At 42.1% G+C, this 27,081-nt stretch overlaps 1 protein-coding gene across 6 annotated transcripts in view; it reads left to right on the top strand.

Annotated features, from left to right (window-relative positions):
• LOC127967982 (band 4.1-like protein 1) overlaps nucleotides 1-27,081 on the top strand; it is a 363,306-nt gene that overhangs the window by 271,468 nt on the left and 64,757 nt on the right. For all 6 annotated transcript variants that reach the window (XM_052568756.1, XM_052568757.1, XM_052568755.1 and 3 more), the window contains one exon: nucleotides 23,718-23,867. In XM_052568756.1, coding sequence (XP_052424716.1) covers nucleotides 23,718-23,867 — 150 coding nt within the window. The remainder of the gene's footprint in view (nucleotides 1-23,717; nucleotides 23,868-27,081) is intronic.

The raw sequence follows: 27,081 nt of genomic DNA, 5'->3' as shown, positions 1-27,081 counted from the left end.
GAACTCTTGCTGCTGCATTTTGGACTAGCTGTAGTTTGTTTACTAAGTGTGCAGAACAAACACTAAATAAGGCATTACAATAATCTAACCGTGAGGTCATAAATGCATGGATTAACATTCCTGCATTTGACATTGAGGGTATAGGTCTTAATTTAGATATAGTTTTGAGATGGAAAAATGCAGTTTTACAAATACTGGAAAGAGGAAAGATTGCGATCCAATAGCACACCTAGGTTCCTAACTGATGACGAAGAATTGACAGAGCAGCCATCAAGTCTTAGACAGTGTTCTAGGTTATTACATGTTTTTAGGTCCTATAATTAACACCTCTGTTTTTTTTTCAGAATTTAGCAGTAAGAAATTACTCAATCATCCAGTTTTTTATATCGACTATGCATTCCATTAGTTTTTCAAATTTTCAAAATATAGAGCCGAGTATCATCAGCATAACAGTGAAAGCTAACACCATGTTTCCTGATGATATCTCCCAAGGGTAACATATAAAGCGTGAAGAGTAGCGGCCCTAGTACTGAGCCTTGAGGTACTCCATACTGCACTTGTGATCGATATGATACATCTTCATTCACTGCTACGAACTGAGGACGGTTATATAAGTACGATTTAAACCATGTTAATGCACTTCCATTAATGCCAACAAAGTGTTCGTGTCTATGCAAAAGAATGTTGTGGTCAATTGTGTCAAACGCAGCACTAAGATCCAATAAAACTAATAGAGAGATACAACTACGATCAGATGATAAGAGCAGGTTATTTGTAACTCTAAGGAGAGCAGTCTCAGTACTATGATACGGTCTAAATCCTGACTGGAAATCCTCACATATACCATTTTTCTCTAAGAAGGAATATAATTGTGAGGATACAACCTTTTTTAGTATCTTGGACAGAAAAGGGAGATTCGAGATTGGTCTCTAATTAACTAGTTCTTTGGGGTCAAGTTGTGGTTTTTTTTTATGAGAGGCTTAATAACAGCCAGTTTGAAGGTTTTGGGGACATATCCTAATGACAGTGAGGAATTAATAATAGTCAGAAGAGGATCTATGACTTCTGGAAAAACCACTTTTAGAAGCTTAGATGGTATAGGGTCTAACATACATGTCGTTGGTTTAGATGATTTAACAAGTTTATGCAATTCTTCCTCTCCTTTAGTAGAGAATGAGTGGAACTGTTCCTCTATGGTGCACTGTCTGATGTGATACTGTAGCTGACGGCTGAATGGTTACAATTTTATCTCTAATAGTATCGATTTTAGAAGTAAAGTAGCTCATAAAGTCATTACTACTGTGATGTTGGGAAATGTCAACACTTGTTGAGGCTTTATTTTTCGTTAATTTAGCCACTGTGTTGAATAAATACCTGGGATTATGTTTGTTTTCTTCTAAAAGAGAAGAAAAGTAATCGGATCTAGCAGTTTTTAATTCTTTTCTGTAGGATAGGTTACTTTCCCACCAAGCAATACGAAATACCTCTAGTTTTGTTTTCCTCCAGCTGCGCTCCATTTTTAGGGCTGCACTCTTTAGGGTGCGATTATGCTCATTATACCATGGCGTCATACTGGATTCCTTAACCTTCCTTAAGTGTAAAGGAGCAACTATATTTAAAATGCTAGAAAAGAGAGAATTCATAGTTTTTGTTACATCATCAAGTTGTTCTGAGGTTTTGGATATGCTAAGTAATTTGGATACATCAGGAAGATAACTGTAATAATACACTTCCTATTCATCGGGAAGAAGGAGGCGGGAACCGGCGCACAATCAAAATGACATTTTAATAATTCAAAATAAACATAAAACAGCGCATCAGCCCCTCACGGATGACTGAGACTGCGCTCTACCCCCAACCCCCCCCCCCCCCCCCTCCTCCGGGGGGGACCGCTCACGGGGACCTGCTGGAACCTGGGGGTAGGACAGAGGAGGCGAGAGAAAAGGAGATGGAAGGAGGAGCGACTGAGACAAGAGAGGGGAGAGAGAAAAAAATTCCGGTTCCCAGGCGCACTGCTGCTCGGCCCTCCACCAACTGGGTGATATCCTCCACGGTGCCTGGCCGTGGCACTGGACGGCCCTCGGCGGACAGCACGACACTCCTCCGCCGCCCAGTGGATGGCGATGGCTCCTCCAGTTTTGGGTAGCCGGCAGGAGTCCCCCCCCCCCAGCAAAACATTAAATAATGCCCAGGCCTGGTCCTCTCTCGTCCTTCACGGTCGTCGCTCCAGTTTTTATTCTTCCATCTCCTACGTAGGACTTGAGACCGGTGGTGGGTCACAGGTGTTCTTTCGTTGTCTTCCGGGGCTGCTGTGGAATTGCACGATATTTGAAAGGTCCAACAAACATAATGATTCAGAATTTGTCTTCCTCGTGTAGAAAGGAAATAAGTAAGTAAAAGAAATGAAAACAACGGAGATGAAAGCTCCCGAAGAAGCCATGAGAATGGCTGTTCTCTCAGCCGCCATGCTGAGAGGGACCAGACAGGGACAAGAGAGCGAAGAAGAGCAAGAACCGGGAGGAGCTTCCAGGTTTCAGTTCTTATGGCTTGACTGGTTCACGCCTCTGTTTGCGTGAACAACCAATGAACGTCCCCGATCTGAAGCAGGAAAAATATTCCTTTGTCTCTGGGGAACCACCCACTCTAATAAGTTATGACTTATCAGATTTCAGCAGTGATATTCTAACAAGTTCGTAATTCCAGATTAATACATTTTTCATTAATTTCCTTTATATAAGTGAGTCTGTCAAAGCATGACGATTAAACAGATACCAAAAATAACATATATAACTGATAGAAACACAACGTTACATTCATATGCAGAATTACACACATTTAAAGTTTGATTAACACACGATAAACATTATAATCCAATTTGATTATAGAAAACATCTAATGCACCAAAAAGGCAACACAGTCAATATGTTTAGAAATACGTTTTAAAAAGGTACCAGTGATCTGGCTTTGCTGTTCTGTCAGTTAGGTCATAAAACTTTGCGACCTGGTCAGGGGGGTAGGGTTACAACTCATGATTCTATTTGAGAACATTAAAATTAGGAGAAACATTTCCAATTTACAAATCAGCAACTTATAATCCTTGCATAACAGGATTAACCATTTTATGCAACACACAAACCTATTCAAAAAACATATTATTAAGGACTAACATAAAGAATGTAAAGAAAAGTTTGTGTGTTTAGGAATGTGGGTGTTTCGTTTCTTCTTTGAGGCTCGCGCGGGTATCCCTGAACAGTCTCAATAGGTGTAATAACTGTCACCCACACCAGGATGTTGCCGACATTGCAACGCCCCAAATGGTGAATTATGTTTGAAGATGTTGTAAAACGAAGGTACTTGTTTACTCAAGGTTTGGTCTTTGAGTGCAGAATGTGTTAGAGAGTCAGGACTCATTAATGTGGAACAGATGGCTGAAATACCATCAGCTCATGAGTGTTACAGCGTGGAGGGCTGCGTGCTAAGCTAAGGCTAAACCCACATCGTCAGGCTCTGCCCAGCATCTTCCTTGCCAATGTACGGTCTCTGATGAACAAGATGGACGAACTAAAGATCTGGACCCTCACACAGAAATGGCTTATGGACTGTAATGTTCTGTTTTTCACTGAAACATGGCTCTGCAACGATGTCCCAAACAGCGTGGTGCATATGGATGTACACTCTTTCTTCAGGGCTGACAGAGTAGCAGCAACCTCTGGTAAAAACAAAGGTGGTGGAGTATGTATTTATGTAAAGTAATCATGGTGTAAATCATTGTTGATACCTACTGCTCTGCTGATCTGGAGTTCCTGATTATCAAGTGCAGGCCATTCTATCTACGATGTGAGTTTACTTGCATTGTTGTTTCTGCAGTTTATGTACCTCCGGACGCTAATGCTAATGTGGCTATGAAAGAACTTTGTGCTGCTAATAGCAAATTACAAACCCTGCACCCGGATGGAGTCTTTATTGTTCCTGGGGACTTCAATCGCTGCACTGCACTTCTGCGTTTCCACCACGGTGTAAAGTACCGGGAAGATTAGGCAAATAGTCTGGTGACGTAGGTCTGTGCGCGTTTCTCAATATGAAGTACGCTGATTTTGGACGTGCTTCCTCGGTAGTTCAGACTTTGCTCATTCGACTCGGGAGTGTGATGTCCGCGACGACACAAATCCGGTAAATCTGCAATAAGCAGCGTACTTCATAACTTCAGTCAGCTCGCTTTGGCTACTGCAATTTTCCTCTATGTATATATACAATAAAACAAAATATGATATCAAATACCACTGCCTCCTTTAGTTTTCATTTAAGCATAATAACAGCTGCAAAAATGTACTTAGTTCAGGGATATGTGTATATATACAACCATTACAATGAAAATGTATTAAATTATTTTCATTTTAACATATAGATAAATTGAATACAGACCAAAGATAACCTGTTAGATTTACCCAAAATGAATTATATTTTATGTTTAACCACTAAAGAGACATCAGAGCCAGCGGCACATATCAGAAGGTCTAGCCGAGGTGAGGCTGCTTCTCGGCGGATAGATGATCACTGAGCTCCCACTGATCTCGTGGAGCTGACCGTCTCTGAGATTAGCGAAACACATTTTTAAATAGGCGCTGTCTTTATAAATAAACCACAGAGTTGAGTTTTAAACAACTACATTCTCGCCTGAAATACTTTTAAAATTACATTTCATGACACAATAACAGTAATATTTTGAAAATGATCCGAATAAATGGTGGTTGAATTCAACCAATGCTGCATGCACTCAACCAATCAGCATGTTTAGCACCCAAGTCCCGCCCCCGAAAGTTCAGGAACTTTGAAAAAGTACCACCTCGCCAGCAGGGACTTTCTGAGGGGCATTGTTTTTACCTGGAACTTTATTTAGTTCCTGGTTCCTGCAGTGGAAACACACCGAGTACCAGGCCAAAGTCCCTAGTTCCTGGGTAAAGTTCCTGCGGTGGAAACGTGGCTTTAGTTCCTGCTCCCTAAGTATACCCGGTCATCAAATGTATGAAACCTACAATAAGGACTGTTAAAATCTGTCTGGAAGGTGCTGACTCCACTCTCCAACATCAATTCCAGCACACAGACTGGAGCGAGTTTGCTGCCCAGGCCACCACAGACTTTCAGATCAACATTGACACTTACACTAACTCTGTCCTGGAGCACATCAACAGATGTGTGAGCAGAGTGACCACACACAAAAAATAAAGATTTTCCCCAATCAGAAGCCCTGGATGAACAGAGAGGTTCGCCTCCTGCTCAAAGCAAGAGATGCAGCCTTCAGGTTTGGAGACCGGGAGGCTTAAAGCTCAGCCAGAGCCAACCTGTGGAAGGGTATCTGCCAGGCCAAACTGAAACATAAACAGAGGATTGAAGAACCCTTAAATTCTTCAGACCCCCGGCATATGTGGCAAGGCATACAATCTATCACAGATTACAAACCACCTAACTCTGTGCCCCCCTCCAGCTCTGCCTCCCTCCCAGCAAGTTCAATCACTTTTATGCTCGTTTTGATCAAAATAATAAGGAGATCTCACTCAAAGCTGAGCATCAACCGAGTGAACTGCCTCTCACACTCTCCCCATCAGATGTTTACTCCACTCTGCATAAAGTGAATGGACAGAAAGCAACTGGCCCTAATGGAATACCTGGTCGTGTGCTTAAAGCCTGTGCGGAGCAGCTGGCTGAGGTCTTCACAGACATTTTACATTTTTCCCTGGCCAAAACAACTGTCCCCACTATCTTCAAAACCTCCACCATCGTGCCTGTAACAAAGCACTCCACTGCCTTAGTCCCTAAAAACTCTGGTCCTGTTGCACTCACCCCCATCATTGCCAAGTGCTTTGAGAAACTGGTTGCATCCCACTTAAAATCCTGTCTCACTGCTACATTAGACCCATTCCAATTTGGAATCGCAACAATAGGTCAACAGAGGATGCCATCTCAATGGCACTTCACTCTGCCCTCACCCAACTGGACAGTCAAAACACACATGTGAGAATGCTGTTCATTGATTTCAGTTCTGCATTTAATACTGTAATCCCTTCCAAGCTGATCTCCAAGCTCAGCCATCTTGGAATCAGCTCACCCATCTGCAACTGGATATAAGATTTTCTAACTAACAGACCTCAGTCTGTTAAGTTAGATAACCTCTCCTCCTCCATCATCACCCTGAACACTGGAGTGCCAAAAGGCTGCGTACCTAGCCCTCTCCTGTACTCCCTATTCACCCATGACTGTGTTCCTGTTTATGGCTCCAACACCATAATCAAATTTGCAGATGACACCACAGTGGTAGGTCTGATCAAGGATGACGATGAGTCAGCCTACAGGGATGAGGTGCAGCACCTGGCTGTGTGGTGTGCCATGAAAAACCTGGAACTTAACACCCAGAAGACAAAGGAGATCATTGTGGACTTCAGGAGGATTAGGAATAATGCACACGTTTCAAGTTCCTTGGCATCCACATCTCAGATGACCTCACCTGGTCCCTAAACACAAAAGGCACAGTAGCACCTTTACTTCTTACGGAGCCTTAAAAAAGTTCACCTCAGTCCCAGGATCCTTGCTGAATTCTACCGCTGTAGAGAGCACACTCACATCTCAGTATGGTACAGCAATTGCTCTGCAACTGACCGCAAAGCACTCCAGCAGGTGGTGAAAACTGCTCAACGGATCACCGGCACCCAGTTAACTTCCATCGAGAACATTTATCACAAGCGCTGTCTGGGCAGGGCAAGAAACATCATCAAGGATGCCTCTCACCCTAACCATGGACTTTTCACCCTCCTTCCATCCGGCAGGCATTACAGGAGCCTACGCTCTCGAACTAGTAGGCTCAGGAAGAGCTTCTTTCCCGAGGCTGTGACACTTCTGAATGCCACACCACAAATCTAACCTGCACCTGCTCTTTTACTGCCCTAGTCACAGTACTTTACATTCATTATTTGCACTATTCATATTTTTGCACAGACTGCACATGGTTAAAGCTATTAAACTATAAACTGACTAAAGTTGTTACTTTACAAGCACAGTAAACTATTTCTACAGAAAAATATCATTGCACTACTGTTATTTTGCATATAATTGTTCAACAATACTTTTGCACACTCATCCAACTGTATTTATTACCACTGTTCTCACGTTCCTGCTATTCATAATGTATATATAATCCTTCATTGCTCTTTTCATAATGTACATACAATCCCTACTTATATTCATATTTATATTCTGATCAATATTGTATATAGCAACTCCACTGTACATTCTGTATATCATAGCTTTACTTTCTCTGCACTTTTATGTATATAAAACACTATATTCTTGCACTTCTGGTTAGATGCTAACTGCATTTCATTAGCTCTGTACTTGTACTATGCATAATGATAATAAAGTTGAATCTAATCTAATCTAATCTAATATTAAAATCACCAATGTAAAAAATCACCAAATTCTTTAATAAAGTCTGTATGGTGCCCTGGTGGCCTGTATACAGTAGCCAGTACAAACATAACAGGGGATTTATCTTTAACATTTTGTAACGGTTCGTGCACCAGTGAAAACACAGGGAGACGAGAGATCCAATCGCAGGTATATTTAATTGAGGTAATCCAATATAGTTGTCAAACATGCCATGGGTCAAAACCAGAATTCAGTCCAAACAAACAAAATAACAAAACAAGGAAAGGGAGGGAAAGGGAAGGAAAAAAAACTGAACGGGAGCTCAGAATACGAGAATTGAGGAATTTCGGGGAACGAGAAGACTGGCACATCGAAGGGTAAGGACTCCATACAAACAACAGGGAAAGACAGGTATTTATAAGGAGACTAAAGACAATAGATTTGACCTGGTACAATTAACTGGAGTGCAATTACTGTGAAGACAGGACCAGACTAGAGGAATATAGTGCCTATGGTGAAGTGCCTAAGGGGAAGTGAGCTCACTAGTGGACACCCAGGAAATCAGAGACTGACAGCGTGACATTACCTCCATGGAGCAGCTGCCAGATGCTCCACCCGAAACCAAGGGAAAACCAACAGACAAAGAAACTAGGAGGGAGGTGGAACGGCGGAGGACTAGGTGGAGGAACGGAGGGCCAGATAACATGGTACACAGAGACAAGAGGACCAGGTAAAATGGGGAAACAGAGACAAGACAACCAGGTAAAATGGGGAGACAGAGACAAGAGAAGTGCAACACAAAACAAGGAGTCCAGGAGGGTGGTGGACCGGCGGAGGATAAGGGGGAGGGACGGAGGGCCAGGTCTTAGAGGGAAACGGAATGACAGACACAGACTAGAAACCCAGGAGGGAGGTGGACTGGTGGAGGATCAGGGGGAGGGATGGAGGGCAAGGTCCAAAGGAGGAAACAGATAGAAAAAACAAAAGAAAACAAAAACACAAAAACATAAGTCCATGAAGGACATCACGTGACGCCCCCCAGGGTGGAGAAGAAGACCACCACCTCCGTGTGGTCAGGACGGATGCCTCCCAGGGCAGAACAGACGACCACCACGTCCTTGTGGTCAAGGCCGGAGTCCCCCAGGGCGGAGCAGAAGACCACCACAACCATGTGGTCAGGGCAAAAGCCCCCCAGGGCGGAGCAGAAGACCACCACATCCTTGTGGTCCAGGCCGGAGTCCCCCAGGGCAGAGCAGAAGACCACCACCTCCATGTGGTCAGGACGGATGCCTCCCAGGGCAGAACAGACGACCACCACGTCCTTGTGGTCGAGGCCGGAGTCCCCCAGGTTGGAGCAGAAGACCACCACAACCGTGTGGTCAGGGTGGAAGCCCCTCAGGGCAGAGCAGAAGACCACCACATCCTTGTGGTCGAGGCCTAAGGCCCCCAGGGCGGAGCAGAAGACCACCACATCCATGCGGCCAGACCAACGGGAGGACGAAACTCTGGTAATCCTATGGTGTTTCTACTGGATTCCAGAAGATCGGTGCTGACTTGACTCTGCTCATGAAGATTATTGGTGACTTGCATTTGTTTATGAAGATCCCCGGTGAATTGACTCTGTCCTTGAAGATCACCAGTGACTTGACTCTGTCCTTGAAGATCACCAGTGACTTGACCCTGTCCTTGAAGATCACCAGTGACTTGACTCTGTCCTTGAAGATCACCAGTGACTTGACTAGACTCTGAAAGATCAACGGTGGCTAGCCTTGTCTCTGGAAAGTCCATGGTGACTAGTCCTGACTCTGGAAGGTAAAAGGTGACTAACCCTGACTCCGGAAGGTCAACGGTGACTTACCCTTACTCTGGAGGGTCCACACCTGACTAGACTCTGGAGGGTCAACCGGAACCTGACTCGACTCTGAAAATTCAACGGTCACCTGACTCGACTCTGGAAGGTCAACAGGAACTAGCCCTGAATCTGGAGGGTCAACGGTGACTAACCCTGACTCTGGAGGGTCCATGAGCACCTGACTCGACTTTAGAGGGTCCACGAGCACCTGACTCGACTCTGGAAGGTCAACCGGAATCTGACTTGATTCTGGGGAATCAACTGGAACGTGACTCGACTCTGGAAGGTCAACAGGAACTAGCCCTGACTCTGGAAGGTCAACGGTTACTAACCCTGACTCTGGAAGGTCGACGGTGACTAACCCTGACTCTGGAAGATCGACGGCGACTAACCCTGACTCTGGAGGGTCCACGAGCAAAACGTTGTTATAAATTGAAGCAACACCTCCCCCTTTTCCTTTTAGATGCAGCTCATGTCACTTAACAGCCAATATTATTCAAAGATCATACAATCCTTATCAAGAACAGACATTGTTGAAGTGTCGCCGTTGAGATGGCATCCTCTGTTGACCTATTGTTGCGATAGTGATTATTTTGACTAATGTCTGTTCTAGAGACGTTACAACTTTTTGATAAAGCTCTAATTGGTTTTCTTTTGGAAATATGTTTCAAATTCATCCTGAATGCATTTATGACTGTAAAGCATATACAGTATGTGTGCATCAAAATTCTGAGTCCCCCAGGGCGGAGCAGAAGACCACCACAACCATGTGGTCAGGGCAAAAGCCCCCCAGGGCGGAGCAGAAGACCACCACATCCTTGTGGTCCAGGCCGGAGTCCCCCAGGGCGGAGCAGAAGACCACCGCCTCCATGTGGTCAGGACGGATGCCTCCCAGGGCAGAACAGACGACCACCACGTCCTTGTGGTCGAGGCCGGAGTCCCCCAGGTTGGAGCAGAAGACCACCACAACCGTGTGGTCAGGGTGGAAGCCCCTCAGGGCAGAGCAGAAGAGCACCACATCCTTGTGGTCGAGGCCTAAGGCCCCCAGGGCGGAGCAGAAGACCACCACATCCATGCGGCCAGACCAACAGGAGGACGAAACTCTGGTAATCCTATGGTGTTTCTACTGGATTCCAGAAGATCGGTGCTGACTTGACTCTGCTCATGAAGATTATTGGTGACTTGCATTTGTTCATGAAGATCCCCGGTGAATTGACTCTGTCCTTGAAGATCACCAGTGACTTGACTCTGTCTTTGAAGATCACCAGTGACTTGACCCTGTCCTTGAAGATCACCAGTGACTTGACTCTGTCCTTGAAGATCACCAGTGACTTGACTAGACTCTGAAAGATCAACGGTGACTAGCCTTGTCTCTGGAAAGTCCATGGTGACTAGTCCTGACTCTGGAAGGTAAAAGGTAACTAACCCTGACTCTGGAAGGTCAATGGTGACTAACCCTGACTCCGGAAGGTCAACGGTGACTTACTCTTACTCTGGAGGGTCCACACCTGACTAGACTCTGGAGGGTCAACAGGAACTAGCCCTGAATCTGGAGGGTCAATGGTGACTAACCCTGACTCTGGAGGGTCCATGAGCACCTGACTCGACTTTAGAGGGTCCACGAGCACCTGACTCGACTCTGGAAGGTCAACCGGAATCTGACTTGATTCTGGGGAATCAACTGGAACGTGACTCGACTCTGGAAGGTCAACAGGAACTAGCCCTGACTCTGGAAGGTCAACGGTTACTAACCCTGACTCTGGAAGGTTGACGGTGACTAACCCTGACTCTGGAAGATCGACGGCGACTAACCCTGACTCTGGAGGGTCCACGAGCAAAACGTTGTTATAAATTGAAGCAACACCTCCCCCTTTACCTTTTAGATGCAGCTCATGTCACTTAACAGCCAATATTATTCAAAGATCATACAATCCTTATCAATAGTGACATTAAAACACATTTTAGGCTTAATATTAAGAAATGTGCATTGTGCACAGGTAGTACTCCAAATGAAGGTTAGCTATAATTTTTATATGTTAATAGATTTGAACTATACTTAGCATGAAATAAATGTATTTTAACGTTTTTATTTTTTTACTAGGGTAGTAATCTGCAACAGAAAAGAATAAACCAGAAAAGGTTGTGCTGTAGAATTTATAGTGATAGGGTGGAAGATATATTTACTTGGCTACAGAAAGGGCTGTGTCTCAAATGAGTCCAAACAAGAATCAAACTATTCTATCAAGGCATCTAGTACTACCACTGTATAGACCAGTGGTTCCCAACCTTTTTCAACTCGCAGCCCACACAACCAATCATATATGTTTGCGCGGCCCACTGCAAAAAAATAAATAAATAACTGACCCCGCTATTGTTTGGTTAATAACTCAGTACTCAGAAGCTAGACTGTTAACTATATTTATTTAATGAACTAGGGCTGTGCAATATGGACAAAAAATAAAAATAAAAAACATATTGCGATTTCTTTGATCAATTTTGCTATTTCGATTTTAAAGGGTTAGTTCGCCCAAAAATGAAAATTACGTCATTAAAAACTCACCCTTACGCAGTTCCAAACATGTAAGACCTCCTTTTATCTTCGGAACACAGTTTAAGATATTTTAGATTTAGTCCGAGAGCTCTCAGTCCCTCCATTGAAGCTGTGTGTACGGTACACTGTCCATGTCCAGAAAGGTAAGAAAAACATCATCAAAGTAGTCCATGTGACATCAGAGAGTCCGTTGGAATTTTTTGAAGCATCGAAAATACATTTTGGTCCAAAAATAGCAAAAACGACGACTTTATTCAGCATTGTCTTCTCTTCCGTGTCTGTGTGAGAGAGAGTTCAAATCAAAGCAGTCTGGATATCCGGTTCGTGAACGAATCATTCAGTTCACCAAATCGAACTGAATCGTTTTAAATGGTTCGCATCTCTAATACGCATTAATCCACAAATGACTTAAGCTGTTAACTTTTTTAATGTGGCTGACACTTCCTCTGAGTTCAAACAAACCAATATCCCGGAGTAATTAATGTACTCAAACAGTACACTGACTGAACTGCTGTAAAGAGAGAACTGAAGATGAACACCGAGCCGAGCCAGATAACGAACAATACATTGACTCGTTCACGAGTCAAGAACCGTTTCTCTCAGACGCGTCCGATTCATGAACCGACGAGATGGTGATACTGCGCAAGTGTGATTCAGCGTGAAGCAGACCGACACACAGAGCGTCTTAACTGAACTGATTCTTTTGGTGATTGATTCTGAACTGATTCTGTGCTAGTGTTATGGGTGCAGGTAAACCGAAGGCTTGAATCGAGGGCAATCATCGCCAATGACGCCATTACGTCGAGCGCAAAAGAACTGGTGAACCGTTTTCTACAACAGGTTTATTGAATCGAACTGTCCGAAAGAACTACTGGTGATCCGAACACCGATGCAACAGATGCAATCTCTCACAACAGACACAGAAGAGAAGACAATGCTGAATAAAGTCGTAGTTTTTGCTATTTTTGGACCAAAATGTATTTTCGATGCCTCAAAAAATTCCAACGGACCCTCTGATGTCACATGGACTACTTTGATGATGTTTTTCTTACCTTTCTGGACATGGACAGTATACCGTACACTCAGCTTCAATGGAGGGACTGAGAGCTCTCGGACTAAATCTAAAATATCTTAAACTGTGTTCCGAAGATAAAAGGAGGCCTTACATGTTTGGAACAGCATAAGGGTGAGTTATTAATGAAATAATTTTCATTTTTGGGTGAACTAACCCTTTAATCACAATTTTGATGCATACATACTGTATATGCTATACAGTCATACATGCATTCAGGATGAATATGAAACATATTTCCAAAAGAAAACCAATTAGAGCTTTATCAAAAAGTTGTAACGTCTCTAGAACAGACAATAGTCAAAATAATCACTATTGTAAAGGTGTAACAACATTTATAGACTTACGGCAAAAAAAAAAAATGTGTATATATATATATATATATATATATATATAAAACACACGTTTTCTATTTTATTTATTTTTTCATTTGAGCGTAGACATTGCACTCTGAGAGTGGCACTCTATAGATTTATTTTTCATACATGCTTTCACGTATATATATACTGTATGTGTGTGTGGTGCAGAAGCAGCAGTGAGAGCGCATTATTGTAACGTGAAAGCACATTAAAATAATGCACAAGCGCAAACTCTCCGCTCGCACGCAGATTTCCTTTTGCTCTTGTCACAAAACCAGACGTGTTTGCTCAGATACATGCTGCTCTCACTTAAACTGCGTCCTGTGCACTCACAACTCTCTATGCACATGTGCTAGATATTAATTATTTTCGCACGTTTTTATTTCTAGCCTTTTACCGCGTGCAGTGTGAACGCTCTGATCCGTCAAGATGGGCTCAGAAATACGCACATCACAGACAGTGTGTGAACCTGGAGTTGCGCATATGCCCCGTCTGTTCTGTTCTCACGCTAGGCGCTGCATTCTGATTGGATCGGATAGCATACTGCAGGAGGTCAGGGCCATGGAAAATCGTGCTATAAAGCGATTTAGAAATCGCGCAGGCTCAAATCGTTATTTTATGACAATTTCTATTAATCGCACAGCCCTAGAATGAACTGGCAATGAACAGAAAATAACTCGGACTGGAACCGCTCAGCAAAACGGGAAAACCAGATCCAGGCAGAGCTGTTGTTCTGTAGCATATGCAGCAAAAAAATCTAAGATAAATTGGCGGTTTATTCTTAAACCAATCAGCAAGCTTATTTAAATCTAGGCTGTGACTTTTTTTGGCCAGGAAGTGTATTATGGTCTATACCAGTGGTTTTCAACCTTTGGGCCGCGGCTATGGGATTACAATCATGCCAAATGTATTGCAGTCACAGATCAAAAAATAATAAGCAGAAATAAAATATTGAAAAACACGTGTAAAATAATCAGGTAAAACAAAATCAGGTTTCCTGCTCATATGATTTTTTTTGTGTGCTTGTGTTTTTTTCCCCTTTGCTCTTGTTTCCACGTTCTGCGCTTGCGTTTCTAAAAGTTGTAGTTTGAGTCTCATGTAAATCAGGGCAGGCTTCAGCATCACCATTGGCCCACAAGTTCTAGATTGACAGCTGCTCCTCTAGCCAATCAGTCAAAGGGGGAGTTGACGTCACTCCAATGCAACTCGTGGCTGCTGTGAAGTAGAGGGTGACGGTGACACGGGATCTCTTCCGTCCCACTCACGCAAAAAAAAATCCCGTCCCGTCCCAATCCCACGAAAAAACTGGGGGGAAATCCCGTCTCATTTCCCGGAATGACTCACGTTCTCTCCCACTCCCGTGTTGTATTTATTCATTTTTTTCAGCCGGAATCTGTCTGATACAGTGAAAAAAATACAGCACAGATCACAGCATGCCCACTTTAGTTAAATAAAAATTGAAAATGTAGTTTTTTTTGTTAGTTTATTGAACTGAAAGCCAACTTAATCAATGCACATTGTGCATTTTATACACGTTATGTAAATCATCAATGCTAACACACATTTTCTATTTTATTTATTTTTTCATTTGAGCGTAGACATTGCACTCTGAGAGTGGCACTCTATAGATTTATTTTTCATACATGAAGTTTTCATACAGCGCACATTTCTGTAGGTTAACATTAGATTGAGCGGCCATGTAAAGTTATTACTACATACATCTTTTAGATGAAAAGCTATATTTGAGGTCTATGAATGATAGGTGGGCTTTTGGATGTACTGCCCGATGTACAGTAGGGTACTGTATTACCACATAGACCAGCCGTTAATGATCTGTCCTTCACCAGCTACATTAAAGCAAACAGGAGAGCATAAAGACACGGGTCGAGTACAATTGAGTACAAAATTTAAATATAAGCCTACAATTTATACTTATTTATTTAAAAAGTAGGGTATATGTGTAGAAAGTTGGGGATCAAAGTGTTATTACGATTCCAGGTCCCGCCAACATTTTTTCCCATCCCGTCCCGTCCCAATCCCGTGATAGTGATTTTGTTTACAATCAATGTCACCCTCTAGTGTGAGGATGGATAGCCAGTGTCCGGACGATCTCAGGTAATTGGTCTTAAATATTTTGTTAGTAGGTGACAGAAACATTCCCTGTGTGATATTTAATGCGCATCTTGTCAGTAAAGCTGGTTGTATAATCAGTGGTAAATCTCCATCACCTGCGCACCTTTCAAGTGGAGCAGCATTAGGCGCGTTCGACTTGAAGCAGCTGCACAGAATGATTACTGTATGACATCAAAGTACCGCGCATTGGATCTGTGTGCCCGAATGCATTGGATCTGTGTGCTCTCTTATCGCTCGCGCGGGACTTTAATGTCATACAGTGATCATTCTGTGCAGCTGCTTCAAGACGAATGATGCTTCTCCATGTGCGCAGGTGATGGAGGTTTACCACTGATTATGCAACCGGCTTTACTGAGTAGATAATATTGTGTGTGATTTATCGTGCAGCCCAACTGCCAACTAAAGCAAACTAACAAGGCACGTGTTAACCGGCAAGATATTGGCCTACTCTGACTACATAGAGCTTGCAGAAAATATCATAATACACAAAGGGAATGTTTCTGTCACCCACTAACAAAATATTTATGGCTAATTACCTAAGATCATCCGGGATTTGTCTGGTGACGCTGGTTATCCTTCTTCACACACCTGCCATAGTAGCCAAGAGTCGCATTGGAGTGACGTCAATTCCCACTCCCACACACAGAAAAATAACATGAGCAGGAAACCTGATTTTGTTTGCGATTTGGAAAATTTTGAATTCATGTTTCAGTTTTCTGCAATCCATGACTGTGCTGTTTGTTATTTAAAAAAAATTGCATTTGTTTTTCGGTTTTGTGCATTATTATTTTATACGTGTTTTTAAATATTTTATTTATGCTTATTATTTTTTGATCTGTGACTGCAATACATTTGGCGGGATTGTAATCCCATAGCCGCGGCCCACAGGTTGAAAACCACTGGTATAGACCATAATACACTTCCTGGCCAAAAAATGTCACGGCCTGGATTTAAATAAGCAAATACAAAAGTGTATAAGATTGCATCATTATTGAAGTCTGGCAACAATTCTTTGCAGTGATGCAGTGAATGGCTTTTTATTTATCAAACAACAATGTTGAAAGAAGTACCTACTGTATGCCTACAGTGGCTGAATATATTATTTTTGATAACAAGCTAAATGTGTTTGCTGCTTAAATCAGACTTACTGAAAATGCAAATTCATTCTCTGCCAGCAGGAGGTGCTTTAAAGCAAAGAAACAGAGGTTTCCCCAGTAAATGTTGTACACAAAGCAGTGCTTGAGCTCACAAACGCTGCTTTATCAGGCATATAACATGCAAGATTAAATGATAATTACATAAATTTAATAGACAAATTAAAGATAGTCTTCCTCAGAAATACAGTGATTTAAAAACACCTGTGCCTTGTTTTGATTTTTAAATGTGCAGTAAACTATGTGCTCATGTTTCTTCAATGAAGCATTTTGGAAAATTTGTCAGTTTTGATATTGTGAGCGCCACAAATAAATAAATGTATGGGAAACACATGCCACAGAACAACCAACTGAGCCCAACTTTAGTCTACTCATCACCTTAACTTTATTTACTTTTGTAGACTACACTATAGCCAGACTGATATACAAACACAGTCCGGAAGTTAACTTAGGCTGAGACACGTGCTCCCGATGAAACCGTCTATACTAAATACTTGATATACTTAAAGGCTGCTAAATTTGATTTAAATTATTTTTTGAACCGCAGTTTTTTCTACTCTGTTTGGCCGTTGCAAATGCAGCTGCAATTTACTGAAACTGAGCATTTTTTAAAACCCCTACCAGGGACAGGATTTTAAAAAATCATTAATTTAATTTAATAAATTTAGTGTTTTCATTTGGACAGCGAAACGTACTCGGTTACGAACGTAACCTCGGTTCCCTGAGATACGGAACGAGTACTGCGTATGGGGAAAAGCTCCTTTTTTCCTCGATACTGAAGCCTTTTTTCAATAACGCAGTGCAACTGCACTGCCATTGGTTTAATCTGTAAACTTTTTTAAACCAATGGCAGCGCTGCGTAGCTGCGCGAGCCTGTGGCGAAGCAGCGCGCCAAAGCCGCCAAAATGGGCGGGGCGAATGGCTATATAAGCAGGCAATCGCCAGAGGAAATCAGGTCATACGACTGAAGCAACGACACTGAACCCGCAGCCTCGTGGCACGGCATATAACGCAGTACTCGTTCCGTATCTCAGGGAACCGAGGTTACGTTCGTAACCGAGTACGTTCCCTTTCGATACTTCACTCATACTGCGTATGGGGAACGAATTCAACCCCGCCGTGCCACGGTAGGGAACGACAAGACTTAACTTGAACACCCTGGGGTCCAGAGGATAAGTGAGAGGGCCGGAGCCATCGAACCCTTGACGCTACACTGCTTCGAGGTGGTATGATGACAGAGTCTGCTAGAGGCCGTCGTATCAAACCGAAAGAACCCGAGCATGCAAGGTCGGGATATCCAAGTTATAGAATCTGACAAAAGTGGACGGCGAGGACCAGCCGGCCGCCTCACAGATGTCCTTGATAGAGACACCACTAGACCAGGCTCATGAAGAGGCCATCCCTCTAGTAGAGTGAGCTCTAACTCTTATGGGGCACTCAAGGCCCATAGAGGAGTAACATAGAGCGATAGCTTCAACTATCCAACGCGAGAGGCGTTGCTTTGAGACCGAAGACCCTTTGGTGCGGCCACCAAAGCAGACAAAAAGTTGGTCAGATTGCCTGAACGGCTGCGACTGCTCAATGTAAATCCTCAAAGCCCTCACTGGGCAGAGTAAATCCAGCTCTCGCTCACCTGACAACGGAGGCAGAGCTGAGAGGGAAATTACCTGTGCTCTGAATGGCGTCGAGAGCACTTTAGGTACGTAGCCATGCCTGGGTTTTAAAATGACCTTAGAGTCATTGGGCCCAAACTCAAGGCATGCAGGGCTCACCGAGAGGGCCTGCAAATCGCCAACACGCTTGACCGATGCTAGAGCAAGTAGCAGAGCGGTTTTGAGCGTTAGGGGCCGAAGGTCAGCTGACCGCAGCGGTCCAAAGGGAGGGCTTCAACCGCCTCACGCTTGACCGATGCTAGAGCAAGTAGCAGAGCGGTTTTGAGCGTTAGGGGCCGAAGGTCAGCTGACCGCAGCGGTCCAAAGGGAGGGCTTCAGTCCTCCGTTTCAGAAGCCGCGAGTGACATGGAGTCGTCAAGCGGCTCGTCCTCCGATCCGCCGAAAGAGACGAGGTCGCTCGCTTCAGCCGAGGGACGCTACTCTGGGCGTGAGAAGAGGACAGGGGACGGCTCTCTCATTGGAGAGGGTGAGGCACGCAGGCACTGAGCCGGCGTGAGCTCACCCAAATCCGGGCGCTGAGCCCCTCTTCCCCGCTGTCTTTTCCTGGCCGGCTCGCGGGAGGAAAAAGACGGGAGGGCGCGAGGGGCAGGATTGCTTTCATTAAAGAAAGCAATCTGCGAGCGCAGAGAGGCGAGACTCATGCTCTCACAAAAGCAGCATGAAGTCTCAGTGAGTGCAGCCTCAGAATGGGGTTTACCCAGGCAGAAAACACACTCACCATGGCCGTCGTCATCATGCAGAGGGGCTCTGCATGTGCCACAGCTGTGGCGCGGCATGGCCGTCGCCGTTAAAACGGCGTTAGAAACGCTCTTTTAGAGCGGTGAAAACCGCTGGAAAAAGCTCTTTTACGATCGCCGGATGGCGGCAGGAGATCACTGAGAAGCGGCCGGAAGCGGGAAGCGGGCGGCCCAAGATCGGCGCTGAGAGCGGCTGTCTGCGAGAACGCCGTTGCTGCAGGCGGTCAGCGGTCTCAGCTGGTCCGCTGCGGTGCCTCTTCGACGGCGAGAGCTCATTCCAAGCGAAGGCGTTCAGCAGAGATCCAGCGAAGTGAAGTCGTCGCTGAAGGAGTAAGATCTGATTTCCTCTGCCGATTGCCTGCTTATATAGCCATTCGCCCCGCCCATTTTGGCGGGCTTTGGCGCCCTGCATCGCCACAGGCTCGCGCAGCTACGCAGCGCTGTCATTGGTTTAAAAAAGTTTACAGATTAAACCAATGGCAGTGCAGTTGCACTGCGTTATTGAAAAAAGGCTTCAGTATCGAGGAAAAAAGGAGCTTTTCCCCATACGCAGTATGAGTGAAGTATCGAAAGGGAACCAGAGTTTTTGGCTTCTGACGTCAGAGCCTGTGCTGTTATCTCTGCCTACTGGAAACTTTTTCAGGCTTCTTCATATTCTTTCCAGTTTAACAGAGGTTGGCATCCAGCTTATTGTTTTTTCAGGCTTCTGATTGAAGCGGGACAACACGCAGGAGGTGTTGCGTTTAATTAATGTTTATTTAATCACCAAACAGGCAAAAGTAATTTTCAAGAATGAACAAAAAGTGGCCTAGATGAGTCTGAGTTTCTAGATGAGTTTGATTTTTTTGTGTCAGCTGCATGGACATAACAATTTGCATGTATTTTAACATATCGTCCCCTTGGAATTATAAGGTTCTATCTGCATTCCGAGTAGTTTTGAGATTTTGAGCTTCAAAGTTTTTGCATTCCATTCGACTGTTTATATAAAAATTTGTTGTTTATTTAAATAAAAATTCCCAAAAATTTACAGAACATTAAAAAATCTGTCACATAATATAAATAAGTTGTCACTGAATAAGAATGTGAATAACTCGATTTTGTAAAAAAAAATGTCAGATAGAACCTTATAATTCCTAAGGGATGTCATTTGTTTTAAGAAATTTTAGCATCCTCTGAAGCTTGATGACAAACATACTGCTGTTCTCCACTAATGCTGCATCTACTGTAGTTAACAAATTATTAAAAAAATTATGTGGAAATGTACTGTATACACATCATCTTATCTGTTTTAAATCCTCATCTGAAGTGTGCCCTTTTGTGCAGCTCACATCTCACATAAAAATGAACAAAAAAGAAAAGGAAAAAAAAAAGCAGCAAAGTTGATTGACACTAGAGTTCTACGTTAGACCCACCCTGAGTGATCTGTGAACAGTCTGCCATTGTTTCGACACCGAAGCAGGACTAGACAAGAATGGCTCCTAAGCGATTGAAGTATTCTGTTGTTGGATGTTATAATAAACATAGCAGTCGTGGCCTAACGGTTAGAGTGTTGGACTTGCAATCCAAGGGTTGTGAGTTCGTGTCTCGGGCTGGCAGGAATTGTAGGTGGGGGGAATGAATGTACAGTGCTCTCTCTACCTTCAATACCATGACATAGGTGCCCTTGAGCAAGGCACCGAGCCCCCAACTTCTCCCTGGGCGGCGCGGCATAAATGGCTGTGTGTGTTCACTGTTGTGTGTGTGCACTTTGGATGAATTAAACGCAGAGCATTAATTCCGAGTATGGGTCACCAAACTTGGCTCTATGTCACATCACTTTCATTTACTCCTGACATTTGAGCCACTGAAGATGCAGTGGAATCCTTTTGTTTTTGAAGGGAATACACCCCCCGATCTACCTAAATGCGTTTAGGTTTGCGCAAATCATATTTATCTAGCCTAACCCACAGGAGAAGTAAGGTTCTTTTATAAGTCTTTTCAAATGGCCTATCTTACTAACGTGCTAGTTAGCAAGTTTCATGGCTCAGAGAAAAAGGCTTGTCACCCCATGGAAGAGAGCCATTCCCAAGCCTGCTGGCCGTTCCTAAGTCTAACCCGCCAGCTGTTTCTCAATCAAGCCTGCCAGCCATTCCTCAGTCAAATGCCTCAGTTATATCATGCCATGTACTTTTCTGTATGTTTTTCCATCCCTGGTGTGTGTATAACAAGCAAATAAAGTCTAATATTATCCAAAGCAGCTCCGTGCAGAAAGGCGGGCTCGAAACGGCAGAATTGTTCTCAGTACAGTGTTTGCAGCTGAAGTTAGTGCCGCTGGCGGAGTGATATATTTGTTAGTTATTTACATTACATTTTATAGCACGCGATCTTGTATATCATGAGCGCGTGCTATAAAATGTACTGTAAATAATTAGAAGAGTTTAATTTATCGCGCGCAAATTTCCGCATACGTCTCCGTCAAACACCTGTAAGTTAATTCTCCTCCAGCATTTTGCAACATTTTAGATTATATGGACAGTTTGTGTTTATCTTATTGTTTTTAACAGCATAATAAGCAAACTAACAAACAATATTCTCTGTCGTGTGTCTAAATAACTGCTGTCCGGGGGATGCATTTTTTTCCAGTTTTCAAGTACTTTTTCAGAAGTTAGCTCTGTGGCTAGTAAGTTGTTATGCTGTTCATTTTGTTTGTAGAAACAACATTGTATCGCTTCACATGTTTGACAGCTCTGGCGTGACGAGACGCGAAAAAATGATGTACATGTATTAAAAACGCTGTGTGTTCAGTGATACAGTGTGGAGACTTTTGTGTTCCTTCAACCACACACACAAAAAAAATACACTTATACTGGTGAAATCTTTCCTTTTGAATTAAATACAACATTATTAATGATTAGATTTTGAAATCCACCAGCCACAGTGGGCGGTGGACAAAAAAGTTAATTTCCATACCTGATGTGAAGACAGCAGAGGAGCGCACTCACTCAGTGAAGCACAGTGGAGTACATTGCTTTGTTAACTTTGTGGTTTATTATTTTGAGTCATATGGGATGCAGTAACACACGGCCCTCTCACAATATATTGCTTTACAGATCTATCGATTTTGCTGCTCAGAAATATTCAGACAAACATGCAGCACGTAACAGCAGATTTGTGCTCCAGCGCGGTTAGCGCTCACACTCACTAATCTATATATAGCTGAATCGTGCTTTGGCCCACCTCTTCCAACCGAGCCAGTGACTGCTAAACAGAGCGATCACACTAGTCAAACGAACCAGGCTTTGGGGGTCAAATGCAGGGTTGGGGAGTAACGGAATACATGTAACGGCGTTACGTAATCAGGATACAAAAATCCAGTAACTGTAATCCGTTACAGTTACGTCAAAAGATGTAGTAATCAGATTATAGTTACATTTTTAAAAAAGGGGGAATACTTTCAGGATTACAATGGTTTCATTGAAAACTAAATAAATCAGTATTTTGGCATAATAACACTATATTAAGCGCAGCTTGATTAATGACTCACGCGAGTCACGTGTGCCACTCGCTGGTGCATGCTCAAATAACAGCTGTCTTCAATCTCCTCAGACGCAGATTGAATTACTGCCGCAAAAATGCGTTCGTTTTATGGAAATTCCGCTGCTATTTTGTTTAAAAATAAGAAAATGCAAACAACGTTGTACAGTGAAACTGTGCCTTCCAGCAACGAAAACACTTTCTTCATCGAAGGATTCGACATCAAACCTAAAGAAGCATTTTCACTTTAAAAAATTAGTTTTATATTTGCAAAGAGAGAGAGAAAAAAAATATTTGTATTCTCTGTTTTCCTATTGAATAAATATTTTCCATTTTTTCTTAAAATTGTTCTTATTATATTTTCATTGAATTTTTTTTATTTGTATTCTCTATTTTCCTGTTGAATAAACATTTCCCTAAAATTCTTTCTTATTATATTTTCTTCAAAATAAAACAAAATAATCTGTAATATCAATACCATGCACTAGATGTCTGTATAGTCCTTTACATGTATATTAATTCAGGGCTGTGAAATTCTTAATTAATAAATGTTGTTGTTTTTAAAAAATAATATTCTACCTTGAAGTAATCCAAAAGTAATCAGTTACATTACTTTCATATTGTGGTACTTGGATTACGTTACTGAATACTTTTTTTATGAAGTAATTAGTAACTGTAACTGAATACATTTTTAAAGTAACCCTCCCAAGCCTGGTCAAATGTGCTTCAACACAGTTAAGACTGCCTAGTGTGAGCACACCCTAAATATTTTCCTGCATCCTGCACACACAAGTCTCTACCCACCCATCAAGTGTTGTCTGCTCTGCTGCATTGGATCCCATGATCATGCAGGTCTCTACTCATGTTATCGAGGCTCTGGACTCTGAGCATAACTTGTTTTTCTATAACAAACTATAAAACATGTTAATGTCCTGACAGCTTGTTTTATATTTAATTTAATTCTATTAATGTTATAAGCTGAGATTTACTAGAAATATTTTAACTGCCACTATGTAAAAGGAATACTGCTGTAAAAAAGCACCTTATTTGTTTAAAGAGTTTGCAAACCAAATGTTATTGTAATTTTGTTCATATAGCAGTACTTTTAAATGAAAAAAGAGCGCAATACACTACTTTTGAATGCATTATTAGTTTTGTGCATAGCAATGTGATTAATCACAGACAATCATGTGATCAATTGTGATTTAAAATATGTTTTCCTGATCATTGATGTTCTTTCTCTGGTACTCTCTGTAGTTTCTCGACAAATCAGAGGATGTTCTCTTGAAGCACCAAGCCAGCATCAATGAGCTGAAGCGTGCCCTCAGGGAGCCCAACAGCAAACTGATGAACCGGGAAAAACGTCTGTCAGGGACATCCCCAGACGGCATTCCAGAGAAGAAGGCTGTGAGTATGGAAATACTGCATTAGGACAGAATATTAATACATGTGCTGAAACTTGGTTTAATCTATACTTTCTTGTTTGGTTGCGATCATCACATATATGTGCATCATGCTGTAAACACTTTATTGATTGTGTGCAAAGTCTTTTCCCTCAACTGACAAGGAAAATCCTATCAGTTCAGTAGTTACGAATTTTGGAACAATTTTGCATTGACTAGTCCAGTAAAAGTAAAAATAGCTAGTATTATGTGGTGTGGGTGTAGTTGATATTGTAATACTAATTGTTGTTTGCTAATACGGATTTTTGTTTTACCAGATATAATGCATTTGACATGTATGTCATGTTGCTTTAACTTTCTAATTTGTAATGTTTTAATTCAGTTATCTACTATGTTGCATTGTGTTGTGCTGTTGTATTTAATGGTTTCCCAAGTCATTATTGCTGCTGTGTTTTCATTATACTGATTCATCCTTTCATGTTTGTTTATATGCTGTGTTAATTTTATTTGTATTGCTATTTCTTATCTTTTTCATATTTTTTCATCATCTTAAATTGCTCTTTAAATGTTCATAATATTAGATGATTTTTGGTTTATTCTCTTTTCCTTTTTTTTTTTCCTTTTTCTTTGAGCTGGCCATCTATGAGCAGGCTGTTGGTGCAGGGGTAGGGGAACCTGACAACAGCCTCTCTGTGGAGGGCTTCATCCAGAAGACTCTAGTAACTTCATATGAGTTTCCTTTGACATTTGAAATTCAGTAATGGTTACTGATTGATGACAAGTTAAAGAACTAACAATTTTAATTTATATGATTAAATAGGGCTCTGAAGAATGGGTGTTGCTCAACTTTGAAATGGAGGTGAAAGGAAAGTACAAAGCTAGTACACCTACACATTATCTGGTCATTGATCCCCTTCAAAAGGAGGAGACAGAAAAACAACAGGACATTACCAAGATGACACACGTTGACCTAAAGAGAGAGGACAGTGATGAAACACAATTGCACATGAAGACATTTCAATCCTCAAAAATATCACTAATGGACAAGTCAAGTGAATCTAAGGAAAATGTCATCACGGGGGAAGATGCCACAACAAAGATTAAATTTAAACTGTCTCATGAAATATCACAAAAAGAGCCTACACCACTTGCTAAGTCTCAGCCTAACAATAAGATTACAATTACAGACATCCTGGAGGAGAGTTCTCAACATAAAGTCAGAAGGGAAAAAAGACCTCAAAGCTTAAACTTGGGCAAGTCAAGGGACTTTGTGTATGAGACAGAAGCCAAAGGTTCAAACATCACACACAATAGTGTTGAGTCTGATGAGGACAACAATACTGAACTTATAAAGGAGACTGTGATATGTCATCTTGAAAATTTCAGCACAAGAAAAGAAACACTGACATCAACCATTGCTGAAAAGCTAAATAAGCCAGCCACAAATACATATGCTGCAACACGGATTAAAGAAAATGCAGAGTTTGACAAAGTAATGGGAAAAAACTTGCAAATTCCCAATCAGGGAGCAAGAAATATGCATGAATGTTTGAATGATTCAGGAAAGTCTGATGATGCAAGAAAATGTGTAGAATGTCAAGAGAAGCTATCCGACGAAGTGAAGATTATGAACATTGAAGGCAAACAAGAAAACCAAGATTCATTCTGTGGCCCTGACAAAGAAGAGCAGGAAAGTTTTAAGACTGATATCAGATTTGAATTCATGAATGTCCTCATGATTGATAATAGTGATAATCAAGGTAAATCTGTTAAAGCAAAGAAGAAAGAAACAGAAGATTTGGGTCTTGAAAAGAAGATAAGCAATTTTGAACTGGAAGAATCTGCAGAAATCCAACTGGCCATGGAACTGAGAAAAACTAGCCAGAGAGTTACTGAACATGTGAGAACATATATAACAAGAAGTGTTCCATTAACACTCACTTAGAGAGTGAGGAGCCAAAGCAACAAAGATGACCTAGATATTGGACAAGGTTCTGAACTAATGAAAATAAATGTTAAAAGATACAGTATGAATGAATCTTTCGTGAGACACTTTGACCCCTGTAAGTTCGAAAACAGGAACACTAGCTATTTCAATAAAAACTGCACCACAAGTATAGTGAAAGGTAATATAAGTCAGGAATTGTCTTAAGCTATCAAAGACATATGTGTGTGCTCAGAGCATCAAGCGATAAAGAGTCTTGAGAGTTCACCAAAAGAAAGGGGTATACGGAATGAAGACTCTACAAAACATACCAGCAGAATAGTCCAGAGAGGAGATCTGCATACTGATGAGAGAATTTCAGAACTTCATTTCTCCAGACAGACAGTTAACCAAAAAAATATCCCTCCAACACCTCCAGTCAAAACAAAGAAAGCAAGAGAATCAGGTTTCTTTCTGCGCAATAGTCACATTTTCAGCAAAGACCCAACTCTTGAAGCCAACAAAAAGAACCTTCTGGTAATCAACATGGCATTTATTTATTTTTTATTAAAATTTTCAGTCACTGGACAAACAAGTTTTATACAAACTTAATATTGATTTACACATTCATTGATTTTCTTTTAATAATTTAAACATACTTGTGTTTACAGTAAATGTAAACCATACTGTTTGCTTGCCCATTAAGAGAGGGGTTAGATAATACTACAGTTTAACCATTAATGAGTAGTTTTCTGTTTAATATGCAGTCAACTACACCAAAAATATATATATATTTATATTAAAACTATTTCATCAATATTTGTATAATTTGTGTCTGAAGCATGTGTGAAAACACTCCAATCCCATTGGGCCATGCACCCTGTGATGTCATTAGGAGGGCACCCAGAAGTATAAGATGGTGTCGGTAATGCACTTCATCAACTTCTTTGTCTGAAGGAGACATGATACAGGAAGGCACAAGGCATGGCAAGGGGACGCAGTGTCTCATTCCCTCTCAGGAAACCATAGTTTCATGCATAGCCCCAAAATGTTCCTCTTCATGAGAACTTCACACTGCATCCCCAAGGGGTCATTTTGGACAACAAAATACCAACCACACCATGCCCTGGTGCATGCCTGACCACCAAGAATAGTGGTAAACATACACTGGAGATGGGGTGGCCTAAGAGAGAGAGGGCAAACACTAAGCACTAAGGGGTCTAAGAAAGTGCCTGCTATCAGCTCGCCTCTTCTCTATCTCCTTCCTGAAATACTCTCTACTCTCTTTAGCATC

The sequence above is a fragment of the Carassius gibelio genome, chromosome B11 (genome assembly GCF_023724105.1).
Source record: "Carassius gibelio isolate Cgi1373 ecotype wild population from Czech Republic chromosome B11, carGib1.2-hapl.c, whole genome shotgun sequence".
Taxonomy (NCBI): Eukaryota; Metazoa; Chordata; class Actinopteri; order Cypriniformes; family Cyprinidae; genus Carassius; species Carassius gibelio.
The sequence above is the reverse complement of the archived record's forward strand: the minus strand, read 5'-3'. Positions and strand labels throughout refer to the sequence as shown.